The sequence below is a fragment of the Anser brachyrhynchus genome (genome assembly GCF_964034855.1).
Source record: "Anser brachyrhynchus genome assembly, chromosome: 7".
Taxonomy (NCBI): Eukaryota; Metazoa; Chordata; class Aves; order Anseriformes; family Anatidae; genus Anser; species Anser brachyrhynchus.
The window spans coordinates 21,536,269-21,550,643 of NC_137701.1; the positions used below are offsets into that span (position 1 = coordinate 21,536,269).

A 14,375-nucleotide genomic window follows, 5' to 3' on the forward strand; every position below is an offset into this window, starting at 1 on the left:
GTTCAGTGCTTTATGGTGTTTGTACCCACTGGAAGTTCAACTTACTTTCAACTCATGATTTTTATAAGGATCTTCTCTTACACATACAGTCCAGTGTACATTTTTGCATTCATTTCTCATGGTTAATGGCTGTCACTTGTGGAATTTGGCATCAAGTTCTTGCTTTTGCCAACCAGACAGAATCCTATCCTTCAATGTATGCCACTGGGATTTCTGTCATTGACAAGAAAGCTTTTAAAAACAGTTTAGTTCATATCCATTCAAATTCACCCATATTCTCAGAGAAATCACTGCAGCAACCAGACTTTCCTCCTCAGGTTCTTACAGAACAGCAGCTCCTTTGCAGGCTTCTCCTCTGCTGCTGTGACAGAAAGATGTCTGTAATGTAACTTTTATGGTCTGTGCCTCTATGGGACCTTCTGTAAGGTAGGTATCCTTACATGGAATAATCTGTGTGCAGGGAATCTGTAACTCTCTGTCCTAGGGATCCCGTTACAGATGCAGAATGTCAAATGAGACATCCTCTTTTCTCTTTTAAACTGCAGTTAATGAAGGTAGGGCAGCAGATAACAGTGTGAAGTCTTCTACATTCTGACTTCTCGTGCAGGGAAGAGGGATACTCTTTTTCTTAGAGAGGTGCTTTATCCCCCCTCTTTAGAGGGACAGATGCTACCATGGGGTAAGATATGAGAAACAGACACTCAGAGAATGACAGTGTTCCTTAGCTTTCAATGCTAAAAAGTTGAAGGACATATTTTAAGATATCATTATTTCTTTATTATTTTAGGCAGAAGATTGAGAGGTGCACTCTCACTGGTACAAACCGTGAGGTAATTGTTAGCACTGCTCTGCATCCATTTGCAATGACATTGTTCGATCAGCACATATATTGGACAGACTGGAACACACGAAGCATTTACCGAGCTAATAAATATGATGGTTCAGATCAGATTGTAATGATCATGAATCTTCCACAAAGACCAATGGATATTCATGTCTGGGCAAAAAGCAAGCAGCAGCAGTGTACCAACCCTTGCAACCAGTTCAATGGTGGTTGCAGTCATATTTGTGCACCAGGTAAGCTATTATGCTTAATGTCTGTAAGATGTTAGTATTGCCTGTATTAGAACTCACAGTATAATAGGTTTTCGTTGCATGGGGACAGATGAAATGTTTCTTAGTGTTCCCCCCAATGTCTGGGGGGTTGGAATTAGATGATCTTTAAAGATCTCTTCCAACCCAAACCATTCTATATGTGTAATAATTATTTTATGTATATAATGCAATCAAAATAATTGCCATTCAGGCTCATGGTACTTTGCAAACACACTTGAGGGCTTTCCCTGAGAATCTTTGCTAATAAAAACGTGTTTCTCTGATTTAAACCAAAAACATTTTTTTTCCTGAGATTTTAACTTTTATTTCCTCTGGAGTGGGATGTTAAGTCAGCTCAGCAGCATATAGTTATGTTAGAAATATATATTCATGCACTATATACGGAATGGATACTTCCTATCACACATTTAAAGATTCTTTATGGTCACTATTTCTTTATTACATGTTATTATGAAGTCTTTCCCTAATGGTTACTTTTCAAATAAAAGGTCTCTACTGCCTCATTTTAAAATTTGGGCAGTTACTGTGAAGATAGCACAAACTGATCTCTGTACACAGTGGGGCAGGTACACTTTTGAGTCATTGTACCCAGAAACATTCTCTGACTGTATCTTCAGCTACATATTGGGGTGAGACCAGACTGACATATGTACCCCATCTTGTAACTCTCCTTGTGCTCATGTAAGGAGAGAGTCAAAGTGCTTCAACAAGTCACCAGTCTAGATGGCCATGAAATCAGAATGGCAACAACCCCAACGAACATAACTGCTACAGAGCTGATTTGTGTGTTCTGGATTTCTGTAAGTTATGATCCTTGACTCTGGAAAAACTCATTTAGTGCCTGCTTTCATTTTTAGGATCTTAAATGCCTTTAAAAATCTGTTTTGACTGAAAACATCTCAAACTTCTCATTGATTTTGAGAAGAGCAGTCTGTTGCAAGGAGTTTTGAAAATTCTCTTCTGATTTTGAGGGATAGAGTCTCAGCTGGTATAGCTCAGACATTTGAAAGCATCAGAGACCATCTTGCAGTCACCCAAAAACTATTTGAACAGCAAGCAGTTTTTAAAGTACACAAGTTCTGTTCTCAGTTTCTCTAGGGAGCTCTAAAATAACTCTTCTGGTTTTCAATGGATTTGCATATGCTTAAACTGAAATAAAAATCTGGCTAAGTAGCCACACTTCTTTCTAAGCAGGTAGATTTTATAGGAATTATGAGGATTTCATTGCATTGCATTTTCCAGTATTACAGCTGTGAACAGTTTAACAGAACCCAGCCTAAAGCATCAATGTGATTTTTTTTTTTTTAAACTGTCAAACATAAATTTAGGTCCAGATGGTGCGGAATGTCAGTGCCCATCTGAAGGTCGCTGGTATTTAGCCAATAATAACAAGCACTGCATTGTGGATAGTGGTACCAGGTGTGATGCTGGTTTCTTCACATGTCTGAATGGGCAGTGCATCTCAGAGCGATGGAAATGCGACAATGACAATGACTGTGGTGATGGCAGCGACGAGTTGGAGAGCGTGTGTGGTAAGCATTTAAAATAACTGCATGAGAAAGTCTGCAAGCAGACTGTCCTGGCTGTAGAGTATTCTCTATCACTTGTGTGGCATTATGACCACAGATCATGTAGCTGTAGTTTGGAAATGATCCCTTGCTTGCTCGTACTTGTTGTTTTACATCATGAGGTCTGAATGGCAACTAATTTGCTCTAGAATCCCAAAGTTCCATAGTATTAACTTTATATGATGCATACCCAATCTCTACTTTGTTTAATTCAAATATGTATTTTACTTTTCATGCAGTACGTTTTGCAGCTGTGTTTGCACTGGCAGGTAAAAACATTGTGATTTGATTTGCTACTTTGAGAACTTAGATTATTCTTTATCTGTGTATTTTCTTCTTTTCTTATTTTTTTTTATATTTTCCTATTTTGTACAGCTTTCCATACTTGTCAGCCAACAGCTTTTACCTGTGGTAATGGGCGATGTGTACCCTATCATTACCGCTGTGATCACTACAATGACTGTGGAGACAATAGCGATGAGGTTGGCTGCTTATTCCGAACTTGTGACTCCCACACAGAATTCACTTGCAATAATGGAAGGTGTATATCTCTTCAGTACGTCTGCAATGGAGTAAACAACTGTTATGATAATGGCACATCAGATGAGAGAAATTGCCGTAAGTTCATCCTAATTACCTAGTGCATATTTGAGTCTGTTTCTTTAGATCAAAGAAGAGGCAGATCTCTTTGTGTATGAAGAATTACGACAAAGGCAGCAAAAAGGATAAAAGTTTTTTATTTACATTACAGATTCTGCTTTGTGTCATTTTGAAACAAACTGAATCCTTAATCTACCTTGATCCAATAAATACTAATAGAGTGCTTAATGTTAGGTATTGTGAGTAATCCCATTGACTTCAAAAAGATTTATTTCAATTGAATTGGATGCAGGGCCTACATTTTTTCAGAGTTCACAGTGGATTTTTCTTGTATACTTTGTATCATGACATGTTAATCATACTAGGTATAATCATCAGGAGTGAATATTGTGACTCTTATACAGGCGTCGTTTATATTTATTCTTTTGAAAATTATAATCCTTATACTTTTCAAAAAGTTACGAGTCATATTTGTTTTCCATAAAATAGAAATTATGATTAGTTCAGTATTCACTACTAATACAGTTATTCAAGATAATTGTGGGTTTTTTTTTGCACTAAGATTATGTTCTTTAATGGAAAAAATATATCTAGAGTTAGAGAAATAGTTTGATTAAAAATTATTTGACATTTTTTGATCACAAACTGATTTTTTGCACTATATTATTTGTGACTTTTTTTTTATTATTCTCAGTGAAGTCTCAATATTTGAAAATCTTGGTCTATTAGTTATTTGTAGTTGGTATGATGATTCAGACAGTAAAAGCTGGTTGCACAATCAGGCATTACAGTGTGAATACCTGTCGATTTACATTCCCTCAGTCCTGAATATTAGCAGGTATTTCTTTGATCGTGTTTTTGACAGTACTTTTCCCAATAAAAGCAATGGCCTAATTGTTTCCATATAGCATGAATGGCACGAGTGCACTTTAGCATTTGAACAGAAATTAGAGGAAAATGGTTTGCATTATTTGGACGTTTCTTTTTTCACTTTCCAAGGAAATTTGGGATTAGCCACTATTGAAGAGAAAGATAGCAATGAAAATATATAACGTACTACAAAGAATACATGACAAAAAGTACTCTGGATTGATCACAGCCACAAAAGATGGGGATTTGAATGGTATTATGTGTCTTTCAATGGTATATAAGTGAAAAAAAAAAAGAAGCTCTAAAGAACGTTTGCTTTTTTCCCCCCCTCCTTAAAGCGGAGCGCACTTGCCAGTCTGGTTTTACAAAATGCCAAAGCACAAACATTTGCATTCCTCGAACGTATTTATGTGATGGTGATAATGACTGTGGAGATATGAGTGATGAGAGCCCTACTCATTGTGGTAAGTTAATAGGGTCACTTACTTTCTTGTACTTCAGTAATTTATTCCACTCTTCCTTACCTTTGTTGTAACTAACTGTTCTCAAAACCTACTCTTTTGTAGTACTGAAGAGTTATAAGGTGTATGCATTTTATTATTCACTCTTGTTCATCTCACTAGTGCTTATATCTAATAAAATCTTATTAGGCTTGTTGCACCACTTTAATGCAGCATTTGAGAGATCATTTCTTTTGCTCTGCGCACTTTTTTTTTTTTTCAAGGTAATTGTCACTGAGATATTCTACTGAATTGGCTTTTTCCAGAATTTTATTAGTAGTATATTTTCATTCTAATCAAATGAAATTATGTACAGTCTCAAGTGGAATTTCTTCTAGCTCTTTCATGCAGTCATGTGTACCTTAACTTCGGATTTATTTATTTATTTTTTTTAGGTTCCAGCTATTGAACAAAAGTGTGTAGTTTTTAATCAGCTTTAATTAAAAAACAGCATATCTTTTCTAGATGTTTGTATTAGGTAGTAGTTAGGTAGTACTTTTCCCATTTAATAATGGATATTTTCAGACAACAATTTATTTTTAATATTGCCTGAGTGGATTATTTTTGCTTTTATTAGTTTTCCTAAAGTTGCATGCCTTGAATTACCTATGCCACAATTTTTCTAAAATATGAGTTCAATTTTTCTGCTCAGAACTTGGCCACTTTTATGCGTGGACTTCTGTGTGTCAAAAAATATGTGGCTAAATATACAGACAGTGAGTCTTGTGCCGCTCATGAAAGGTATGCTTTCTCCCTTCTACTATTTTTGTCCCATCACTACTGAATTACTTAAATTGAGAAGTGGTGAGGGGGAAGAAAGAGCAGGAGATAGGAGAATGGGAGATGAAAGAAGCCCTAAGACACTAATGAGCAGTGTGTTAATTGTACACATATAAGGTACATATAAGACCAAGTTAAAAGGGCAGACTAGGTCCTTTTTGGTGTCTTGGAACCATCAGAGGGTATGGGAAAGCATCAGTAATTACTGAAGAAATTAGCAAACCTTCATGGAATCTCCTACCACCTGGTTTGGGCAATGGAGAAGTTAGTACTTTGGACTGTGTTCATTTTCTTGTGCACAAATCTCAAGTATAAGTTTAGAACATATTTATGATTGCTGCATGCAATCCCATTTGCAGAGCAAATTATGTCTATTTATTAGCTGATACTTATGCCTAAGGAGAGAATTAAGTCCATTTTTTTGCTTACAGACATCAAGCTAGTTTGTACAACGAGCTCTTTTAAGTTAGGCTATGAAAAGACATCTTTCCTAGCATATTTTTTTCTTTCTTTTTTGGGGTCCGTAATATTTTTTGCGTAATATGGATTCAAAAGCAACTTAAAACAAGTTGGAAAGGTAACAGAAAGAAAGAAGTCATACATAGGTTTTTTTCTTCCAGTCTCACTGACTTGCACAAATAGTGAATTTCGTTGTACATCGGGACGCTGTATTCCTGCTCATTGGTACTGTGATCAAGGAATAGACTGTGCTGATGGCTCTGATGAACCTGCCTCTTGTGGTAAGTGTACACACAGAAGATATATACTGAAAGACAAGATGGGTTATGGAAAATCTATCTATAGTTTCTCTTGTAGGCAACAGCTTGAATCCAGTCTAGGTAGAAAATAAGTATCTTCTGAGGCTTATTCACGGACTCTAAATAATCTGTGTCACTGAGTAATCTTAGTAATTTTGCTTAAAGCTGTGTGTGGAATACGAAGGCTTTTAATTGCCACGATTGATTAGTGTTAATGTATAACCAGTCTCTTTAGAAGACTAATGGTGATGAATCGAGTGATGAGAGTCAGTAAATATTTTAGTATTGTTTTGAATGTAAGACTGGTTGTCATGCTGTGTGGGAAGTACGTGTGCAGTATTGCATTTGGGGGAAAAGGGAACGCGGGATATAGAGGAGCATTTTTGACTAGTACGCAGAAGAGTATCATAGACTTGCAATAGGCAAATCCAGTACACACCGTAGAAACCGATGGTAATAAGCAAGGGAAGAGGAAGGATGATGAAAAAAAAGTGCAGTAATCTCTAAGGAAAAAGAAGAGGGGCTAACTGAAGTCTCTGAGAACTAATATTACACTGCAGTGGTTATCCTTACTGTAAAAGTTGACATAACACAAGACTGAACAGATTCTTCTATGATCTAAGCAGGGCTCATAGCTCACTTTGCACTTTTTTTGGAGTTGCAACTTTAGCTTAAGAAAATGTCTTGCATCTTATGCCAACTTTAGATCCTCATTATGTAGATAATGGAGTAAAACAGGGTCATCTGCTGACGGCTGTATTCATGTTGAATTTAATGCTGTCTTTATATTTCGGTCTTCTGGTCTCAGGTTTCTTAAGCAGGGTATTTTCGAAGTATAACGAGATTAGCAGGCTGATAATCCAAACAGTATGGTATTTGTAGAGATTTCCAGTATAACTGACCGGAAGGAGACTCTGGTCTCCTAACAGGATGTGTAGCTCTTATCTGAGCACATCTCTTCTACTTAAGCTTCTACTTTACATTTCACTGACATAAGATTCACCCTAAAACACCTTCCTCAGCAGATTATCATAGCAGTGCAGGTTAGTTTGACAAGGAGAGTGATTATGTTCATTTTTAAGTGTCTCAAGTGCGGACTTGTTCAAGTGACCGATTCAGATGTGATGATGGCAGATGTATCCCAGCAACGTGGATCTGTGATGGTGATAATGACTGTGGGGATATGAGTGATGAGGATCAAAGACATAATTGTGGTAGGTATCTAATAAAAACAGATACTGCACTTTCTTTGACAGGCATTTTATTTATTTTTATTTTTAAAAGAAATTCTATCTATAAAGGTGCACATTAAGCGAGAGGTACACCCTTCCTCTACCTTCATTTTCATTATATTGAATTAAAATTGAAGATATTACTGGCTATTAAAAAAAAAAAAGGAAAAATATAAAAATGTTCTAATTTTGTGAGTACTTTGCTTTTCTTTGATTTTTTGAGTTTCAAAAGAGATATAATTAACCTGGGGCATTTGCATGATTTGGGCAGCAACAAGAACTTCGGCGGAGATACTCCCTGATCATCACATGCTACATCTTGTGCATATTAATATCCACATAATTTTGGCATATTTTTTTTGCAAATAAGTGATTTAAAAAAAAAAGGGAATCAAAAGAATAAACAAAGAGAAGAAGGTCCAGCAAGCCTACTCTTGCTCCTAGATTCCTTTAACAACAGCTCTATACACTTGCAGTTCTTGTCCTATTTAACATCAGTGGAGTTCCCTCTGCTCCCAGAAGCACTGAATACCTTGAAGAAAGTAGGGGTTAGAGAGCCTAGGTTTATCTTTTCAGCTACCAGAAAATCTGGCCAGGTGTGTGCAAAGCTTATTAGTGAGTATCTATCAAGATCCAGAGTTCTGCATGTGCCAGCATGGGCTAAGGAATCCTGAAGTGCTTTGACTCCAAGTCAGCCTCTCTGAAGAGCAATGCCCAGCTGAGTATTAGTGGGAATCAGTATGAGTTTCCTGTATGAGAGAGCTCACTGATATCCATTTCTGAACATGGAGCAGAGAATGCCCCTTTTGTAGACTGTGTTGATATCCAGGTTCTATGTGTGTGTTTGTGTGTGCGTGTTTTACGTACAGAGTATAACTTGCTGACTCATTAAACATGCTTTCTATCAGCAAACCGCAGTTGTACAGCAGCAGAGTTCACATGTGCCAACAATCAGCCCCCACTCAGGAGGTGCATTCCTCGGGCATGGATCTGTGATGGCGATGCTGACTGCAGTGATGCTCTGGATGAACACCAGAACTGCACACGAAGATCTTGCACAGAAAATGAGTTTACTTGTAATAATGGCTTGTGCATCCGAAATGCATACAGGTTTGTAGCTACTTGAGCTGCTGCAGAAAATCCTCAAAATTTGCTTGAAGTAACTTCTTTTTGCACTATTTAGTTGTAAAGTAGATTTGCATATGATAGTGAAACTCTTTATCTGCTCTGCATTCATGCGTTTGTTTTAACTTGAAAATGCTCTGGAATATTTGATGTCAGTACTCACAGTTCTCACCATTGACATTTAGTCATTTTTTTCTGTGCCTAATAGCCTCTTGTGGGGTGATTCTGTTTAGTTTGTAATGGATGCAGGGAATACGAGCAGGATTCACAGAATCAGACTATATATTCTGTTCCTCATTTGTGAAAGTCTTTTGCATTGGAGTCAATAATACCTGACCTCCTTTGGAAATCAGGAGAGTGCGTCTAGCTATCTGCCTTGGAGATGGTGACTGCTGCCTTACATTTGAAAAAAGTAATCATTCTTTTTCAGATGTGACAGGCGGAATGACTGTGGTGACACCAGTGATGAAAGGGGATGCATCTATGAACCATGTCAGCAGCACCAGTTTACTTGTCAGAATGGGCGCTGCATTGCCAAGGCCTACATCTGTGATGGGGATAATGACTGTGGTGATGAATCTGATGAGCTGGAACACCTCTGCAGCACACCAGAAGCAACGTGCTCTCCCAATCATTTTAAATGTGACAATGGAAACTGCATTGAAATGGCTAAAGTCTGCAATCGGTTCGATGATTGCTTAGATAACAGTGATGAAAAAGGATGTGGTATGTGTAGATTTACTTGGACTGTCTTACTTCATTTAAAATGTATCAGCAGCTTAAAAAAAAAAAAAGGTTAATTACAATTATCTGTATATTCTATGGTGGTATCTCAGAAGAATTACAAGAAATGTATACATATCTTTTTTTTCATTAAATCATATTAATTATTTACTGTTTTATCAATTATTATGAGAGTTAGCCCAGATTTATATCCTGAGTTTTGGGGGGAAAGCAGGGAGAGAGAGGAATATAGAGGGTAACTGGGAAGTCACTGCGCTGCTTTCTCTGTAAGTCAGTTGCTTGAGTAGAACTTCCTTTCTTTCCCTAGGTATAAATGAATGCAGTGACCCTTCAATCAGTGGATGTGATCATGACTGCACAGACACTCAGACAAGTTTCTACTGTTCTTGTCATCCTGGATACAAACTTATGTCTGATAAACGGACTTGTGATGATATTGATGAGTGCAATGAAACTCCATCAGTATGTAGCCAGATTTGTGAGAACACAGCTGGCTCCTACATCTGTAAGTGTGCCCCAGGCTATATCCGGGAGCCTGACGGAAAAAGCTGCCGGCAAAATAGTAATATCTCCCCATACCTTATTTTTAGCAACCGTTACTATCTGAGAAATCTCACAGCAGATGGCCAGTCTTACTCTCTCATTTTGCAAGGACTGAGAAATGTGGTGGCACTGGACTTTGACAGGGTGGAAAAAAGGTTGTACTGGATTGATGTGGGCAGGAAGGTCATTGAACGAATGTTCCTAAATGGAACAAATAAGGAGGCAGTGATAAGTGATGATGTGCCGAACGGGGAAGGTATCGCTGTTGACTGGGTTGGCAGGTAAGAAAATACATTTTTTGTCCTTCTGGGCTACCGAGGAGATGATGTGTGAGGGAGTTTACCTTAAGGTTCTTCTACTTCATAGAATATCCCTGAAGAGCACTGAATTAGCTTTTGGATTGTGCATGCAGTATTATACAACTTCTCTGGAAATGTTTATCAGCTTCTAATACATTGCATAACATTTTTGTTTAATTGCTCTTGTATCTGTTTTACCGAGGTTATATCAGAGTTATTCACTCATCAGTAATATAGTAGTACATCTGACTCGTGAGAAACTTGTTAGGAAACTATCAATGAACAGCCTAGCCAAGCAGGAAGCTGGGACATGACGTGTGACTATGGGGTAGTGATTCTGAGCTTAGGCTCTTCCTTTCCTAGCCATTGCTGGGGTTGGGATTCAGGCATGAACTATAGGCTGTGACAGGTAGCTAGATCCGAGTGAAGAAGTAATAGTGAACATTAATGAACTTAAGCTCCTGTACTGACATGAAGAGCATGTTTCTTTTGCTCTTGAAAAATGTGTATTTTCTTGACACTCCAATCACATGATCCACATCATTTGCTATAAAGGCAGTATCAGGGTGAGGTAATTGGAAAGTAATTTACATTGTGATCACTTCTTATTGCCTGCCATGTGTCATAAGGTAGTTTGATTTATTTCCACAGAAACTGTCATTTTGTGGTCCCTTCTCTGACAGTATTCTTGGCTGCATTTTATTAGTTTTTGCTTTATTTTTCAACTGCACTGCTATCAGTATGAAAAGTTCAAATAGCATGAACTGGAGAGTAATGCTGACTCTCCAGAATGATGAGTGTGGTTCAGAAAGTCACATTTGGAACTTACGACAGAGTGTTTTTGTGAATACGTCAATATAATAGTTTTTATACCGCTTTGTCTGTAAAGCTAATGATAATTAATGTTGCCAGCACTCCCAAGTGCTTTGTGATTGATGGAGAGGTGAGGAAGGAAAAGACTAATTTTAGCCAAAGTGGTCCTATTGCTCCTTTACTAATACGGTTGCTGAATTAATTTAGCTACCGTTAAGTCAGTTTTTGTTTAGCTGGTTCAGAAAGGCTGAAGGATGATACAATGGTAGATGAGCTGTTCTGCTCACTTTCAGTACAGGGGGAGGACTGGAGGATACCATTAGGTGAAGGTTGGGGAAGATTATTTTTGCACTTCTTGCTTTTTAGAGTTCCATATGACTGGTGAGGGTGCTGTGGACAGAAACTTTGTCAGGCTATTTCTGGAATGACCCTGTTGCACACTGAAGCAGAAGAAACCATGCAGGGAATTTCAAAGTAGCCTACTTTAGTTTTAATTAAATAATTTAAATGTTTTGTTTTGTTACGGGCTTTCAAAAATCAATGCATCAGCTTGCATGTTTTCTTTAATTACAGCTGTGGATAATTCCTAGGTGAAGTAATAGAACTGTTAAAAATTTAGGTGAGGTTTAAATAAGGTTTTCAAACAGTAATGTTTAGCAATTTTCAAAGGAGAACCTGCTAATGAGAATAGAAGTGGCAGCATGGAAGAGGTGGTGATTCTCTCCAACACTTCACAGCTCCAGTCAAAATCTGTTATACTGCATGAATACTTTTCTGCTCCTCTTTTGCCATTGCCAGCAGTAGAGTAAGGAAAGAGAAGGTGGCTCAGTAATTTATAGGCAAATGGCATATTATTACTCAACTGGGTAAATACAAGTTTGAATTTGTCACCAATGATTGTGGATGCAGGAGCAGCAGGAGTAAAAACGGCAAACTGAAGCATGGTTACAGTATCACAGTATCACAGATTTCTAGGTTGGAAGAGACCTCAAGATCATCGAGTCCAACCTCCGACCTAACACTAAGTACTCCACTAAACCATATCGCTAAGCTCTACATCTAAACGTCTTTTAAAGACCTCCAGGGATGGTGACTCCACCACCTCCCTGGGCAGCCCGTTCCAATGCTTAATAACCCTTTCGGTAAAGAAGTACTTCCTAACATCCAACCTAAAACTCCCCTGTCGCAACTTTCGCCCATTCCCCCTCGTCCTGTCACCAGGCACGTGGGAGAATAGACCAACCCCCACCTCTTTACAGCCTCCTTTAAGGTAACTGTAGAGAGCGATAAGGTCGCCCCTGAGCCTCCTCTTCTCGAGGCTGAACAAGCCCAGCTCCCTCAGCCGCTCCTCGTAAGACTTGTAAGACATGGTTGGTGTAGAAGAGATGTCAGTACAGTATGTATATTCTTCCTTTATAGTGGCTATATTGCTTCTAGGAGGGAAAAAAAAAAGGTGCTGTGAAGTAAAATAAACCACATAAATTAAATTAGAGTAAATAAATTATCTCTAAAATATTTCAGAAAATTGTACTGGGTGGATGCCTACAAAGATTGTCTCTACGTCTCTGAACTTGATGGAAGATTCCGGAAAAAAATCGTGGATCGGTGTGTGGATGCCAACAACACTTTCTGCTTTCAGTACCCCAGAGCAATTGTTGTTCATCCCAAATATGGGTATGACATTTCAAGAGTGTTTTTCCATTGTTTTTAAAATAGTCTTGCACTGTCTCTGAAAAGCTGAAATAAAATTTGGCCATCTGCTCTTAAATTTTTGTGGCATTAGATCTTCAGTGAAGCTTAGGAAAAATAGCAGCTTGCCTTTCATAAATGTATGTGGTGGGCTGCCAGGTATCATTGAAAGTGGAATTATGTTGCGTGTGGACAAGGATATTTTGTTTGCAAGGCTAAAAAGGTTGGTAGATATGTGTGCAGTTTGATAGACAATGGGGCTGCTGGTTGCATTCTTTGAAGATGAATGTGATTACATGCATCCACTTGTTTGCTGTAGCAGTTAAAGTAACAGCAAATATATTAACCTTTTTCTTATTTCCCTCTATATGGTTTAGTTTTGTTGCAGGAATTGCTTTATTTGGGTGTGACTTCTAATACTTGCTTCAGAGTATTTTTTCTGCAATCTTAACTATAAGTGTTTATTTGAACAGACAGGTTTACTGGACAGACTGGGCAGATCGAGCTTATATTGGACGAGCAGGCATGGATGGCAAGGACAAGATGGTGATCATCTCTACAAAGTTAGAGTGGCCCAATGGACTCACCATAGATTACACCAATGACAAGCTCTACTGGGCAGATGCCCATCTAAATTACATTGAGTAAGTACACAGAGAAGAATAAAACAACTGAATAATTGCTCCTGCTGGATCTCAGTGGTAGCCTTTATAGATGATCTAAGCACAATGCTTCTACTCACTGACTGTAGGAAACCAGAGTCAGGAAGTCTGGAGTAGTAGGTGACGGGAATGACACAGCGTCCCTGTTTTTCATGTCCTAGGTCCCACTGGAAGTGGCCCAAAAATTATTGAGGAATTCAGGTGAAAAGATTCAAAGTCTATGCTGGAATATGCAGTTTATCAATATCTGGGAGTACAGCCTGAACCATGGCAGAATGGAATATAAAATCACTATTTTCTGATTCTCTTTTTTCTGCCTATATGTATGAGTTGAGCTGAAACTAAACTAGTTGTGTGCTAATAAAATGGTATACAATTCATTAGAGGATCTCTGAAAGCATGTCTTTAATTTTGTGTCCAGAATTTACAGCAGTATCCATAAATGTGACATGAAATTTCCTGTTAGCATATATAGCTTTTTGCTGTTAATTGCCAAAATCTATTATTTTTTTCTATTGTTGGAAAATGACTGCTTAAATATCAGTACAAATGAATAACTAGCATTCTGGTTCTTGTCAAGACATTTGAAACACTTTACAAACAGTCCTTTATATTAATGTTTCTATGTGCATTTAGGGTTATACATACATACATTCTTCTTTACATCCATTCTTCTAGCAACTTTTTTTTTATGCCAGTGTTAAAAATACCTATTTCAAATATATAAATTACAAGTATACATCTCTATCTCTTTCTTTTTCTTTAGTATTTCATCATTTATCCCTATAGCAAGATCAGCAGAACCAAAAAACATTATTAAAGGTATCTTATCAGAGGAGTCTCTAAATCAGAAAGACATGTAAAACATAGGAATTACAGGAGGCCTGTTGTCTTAAGTGTTCTGTTATTAGCAATCTGAATGATCCAGGCAAGCCAGTCTCTTATGTGACAATAATAACTTGCTGTAAGTCAGTAAATGTGTAAAATTTCGATTGGCTAACTGATACACTTCTGTGGGAAGACTTTTACATGTCAGTGGATGTTCCTCTATTCCATTTCTTTGCTTAGAATAACCT

At 37.7% G+C, this 14,375-nt stretch overlaps 1 protein-coding gene across 1 annotated transcript in view; it reads left to right on the plus strand.

Moving 5' to 3' along the window:
* LRP2 (LDL receptor related protein 2) overlaps positions 1-14,375 on the plus strand; it is a 119,626-nt gene that overhangs the window by 71,476 nt on the left and 33,775 nt on the right. The window contains 11 exon segments of the mRNA XM_080601045.1: positions 788-1,077; positions 2,445-2,648; positions 3,060-3,302; positions 4,493-4,618; positions 6,055-6,174; positions 7,275-7,406; positions 8,333-8,534; positions 8,980-9,275; positions 9,601-10,117; positions 12,470-12,622; positions 13,111-13,281. Of these exon segments, the coding sequence (XP_080457171.1) occupies positions 788-1,077; positions 2,445-2,648; positions 3,060-3,302; positions 4,493-4,618; positions 6,055-6,174; positions 7,275-7,406; positions 8,333-8,534; positions 8,980-9,275; positions 9,601-10,117; positions 12,470-12,622; positions 13,111-13,281 (2,454 nt within the window).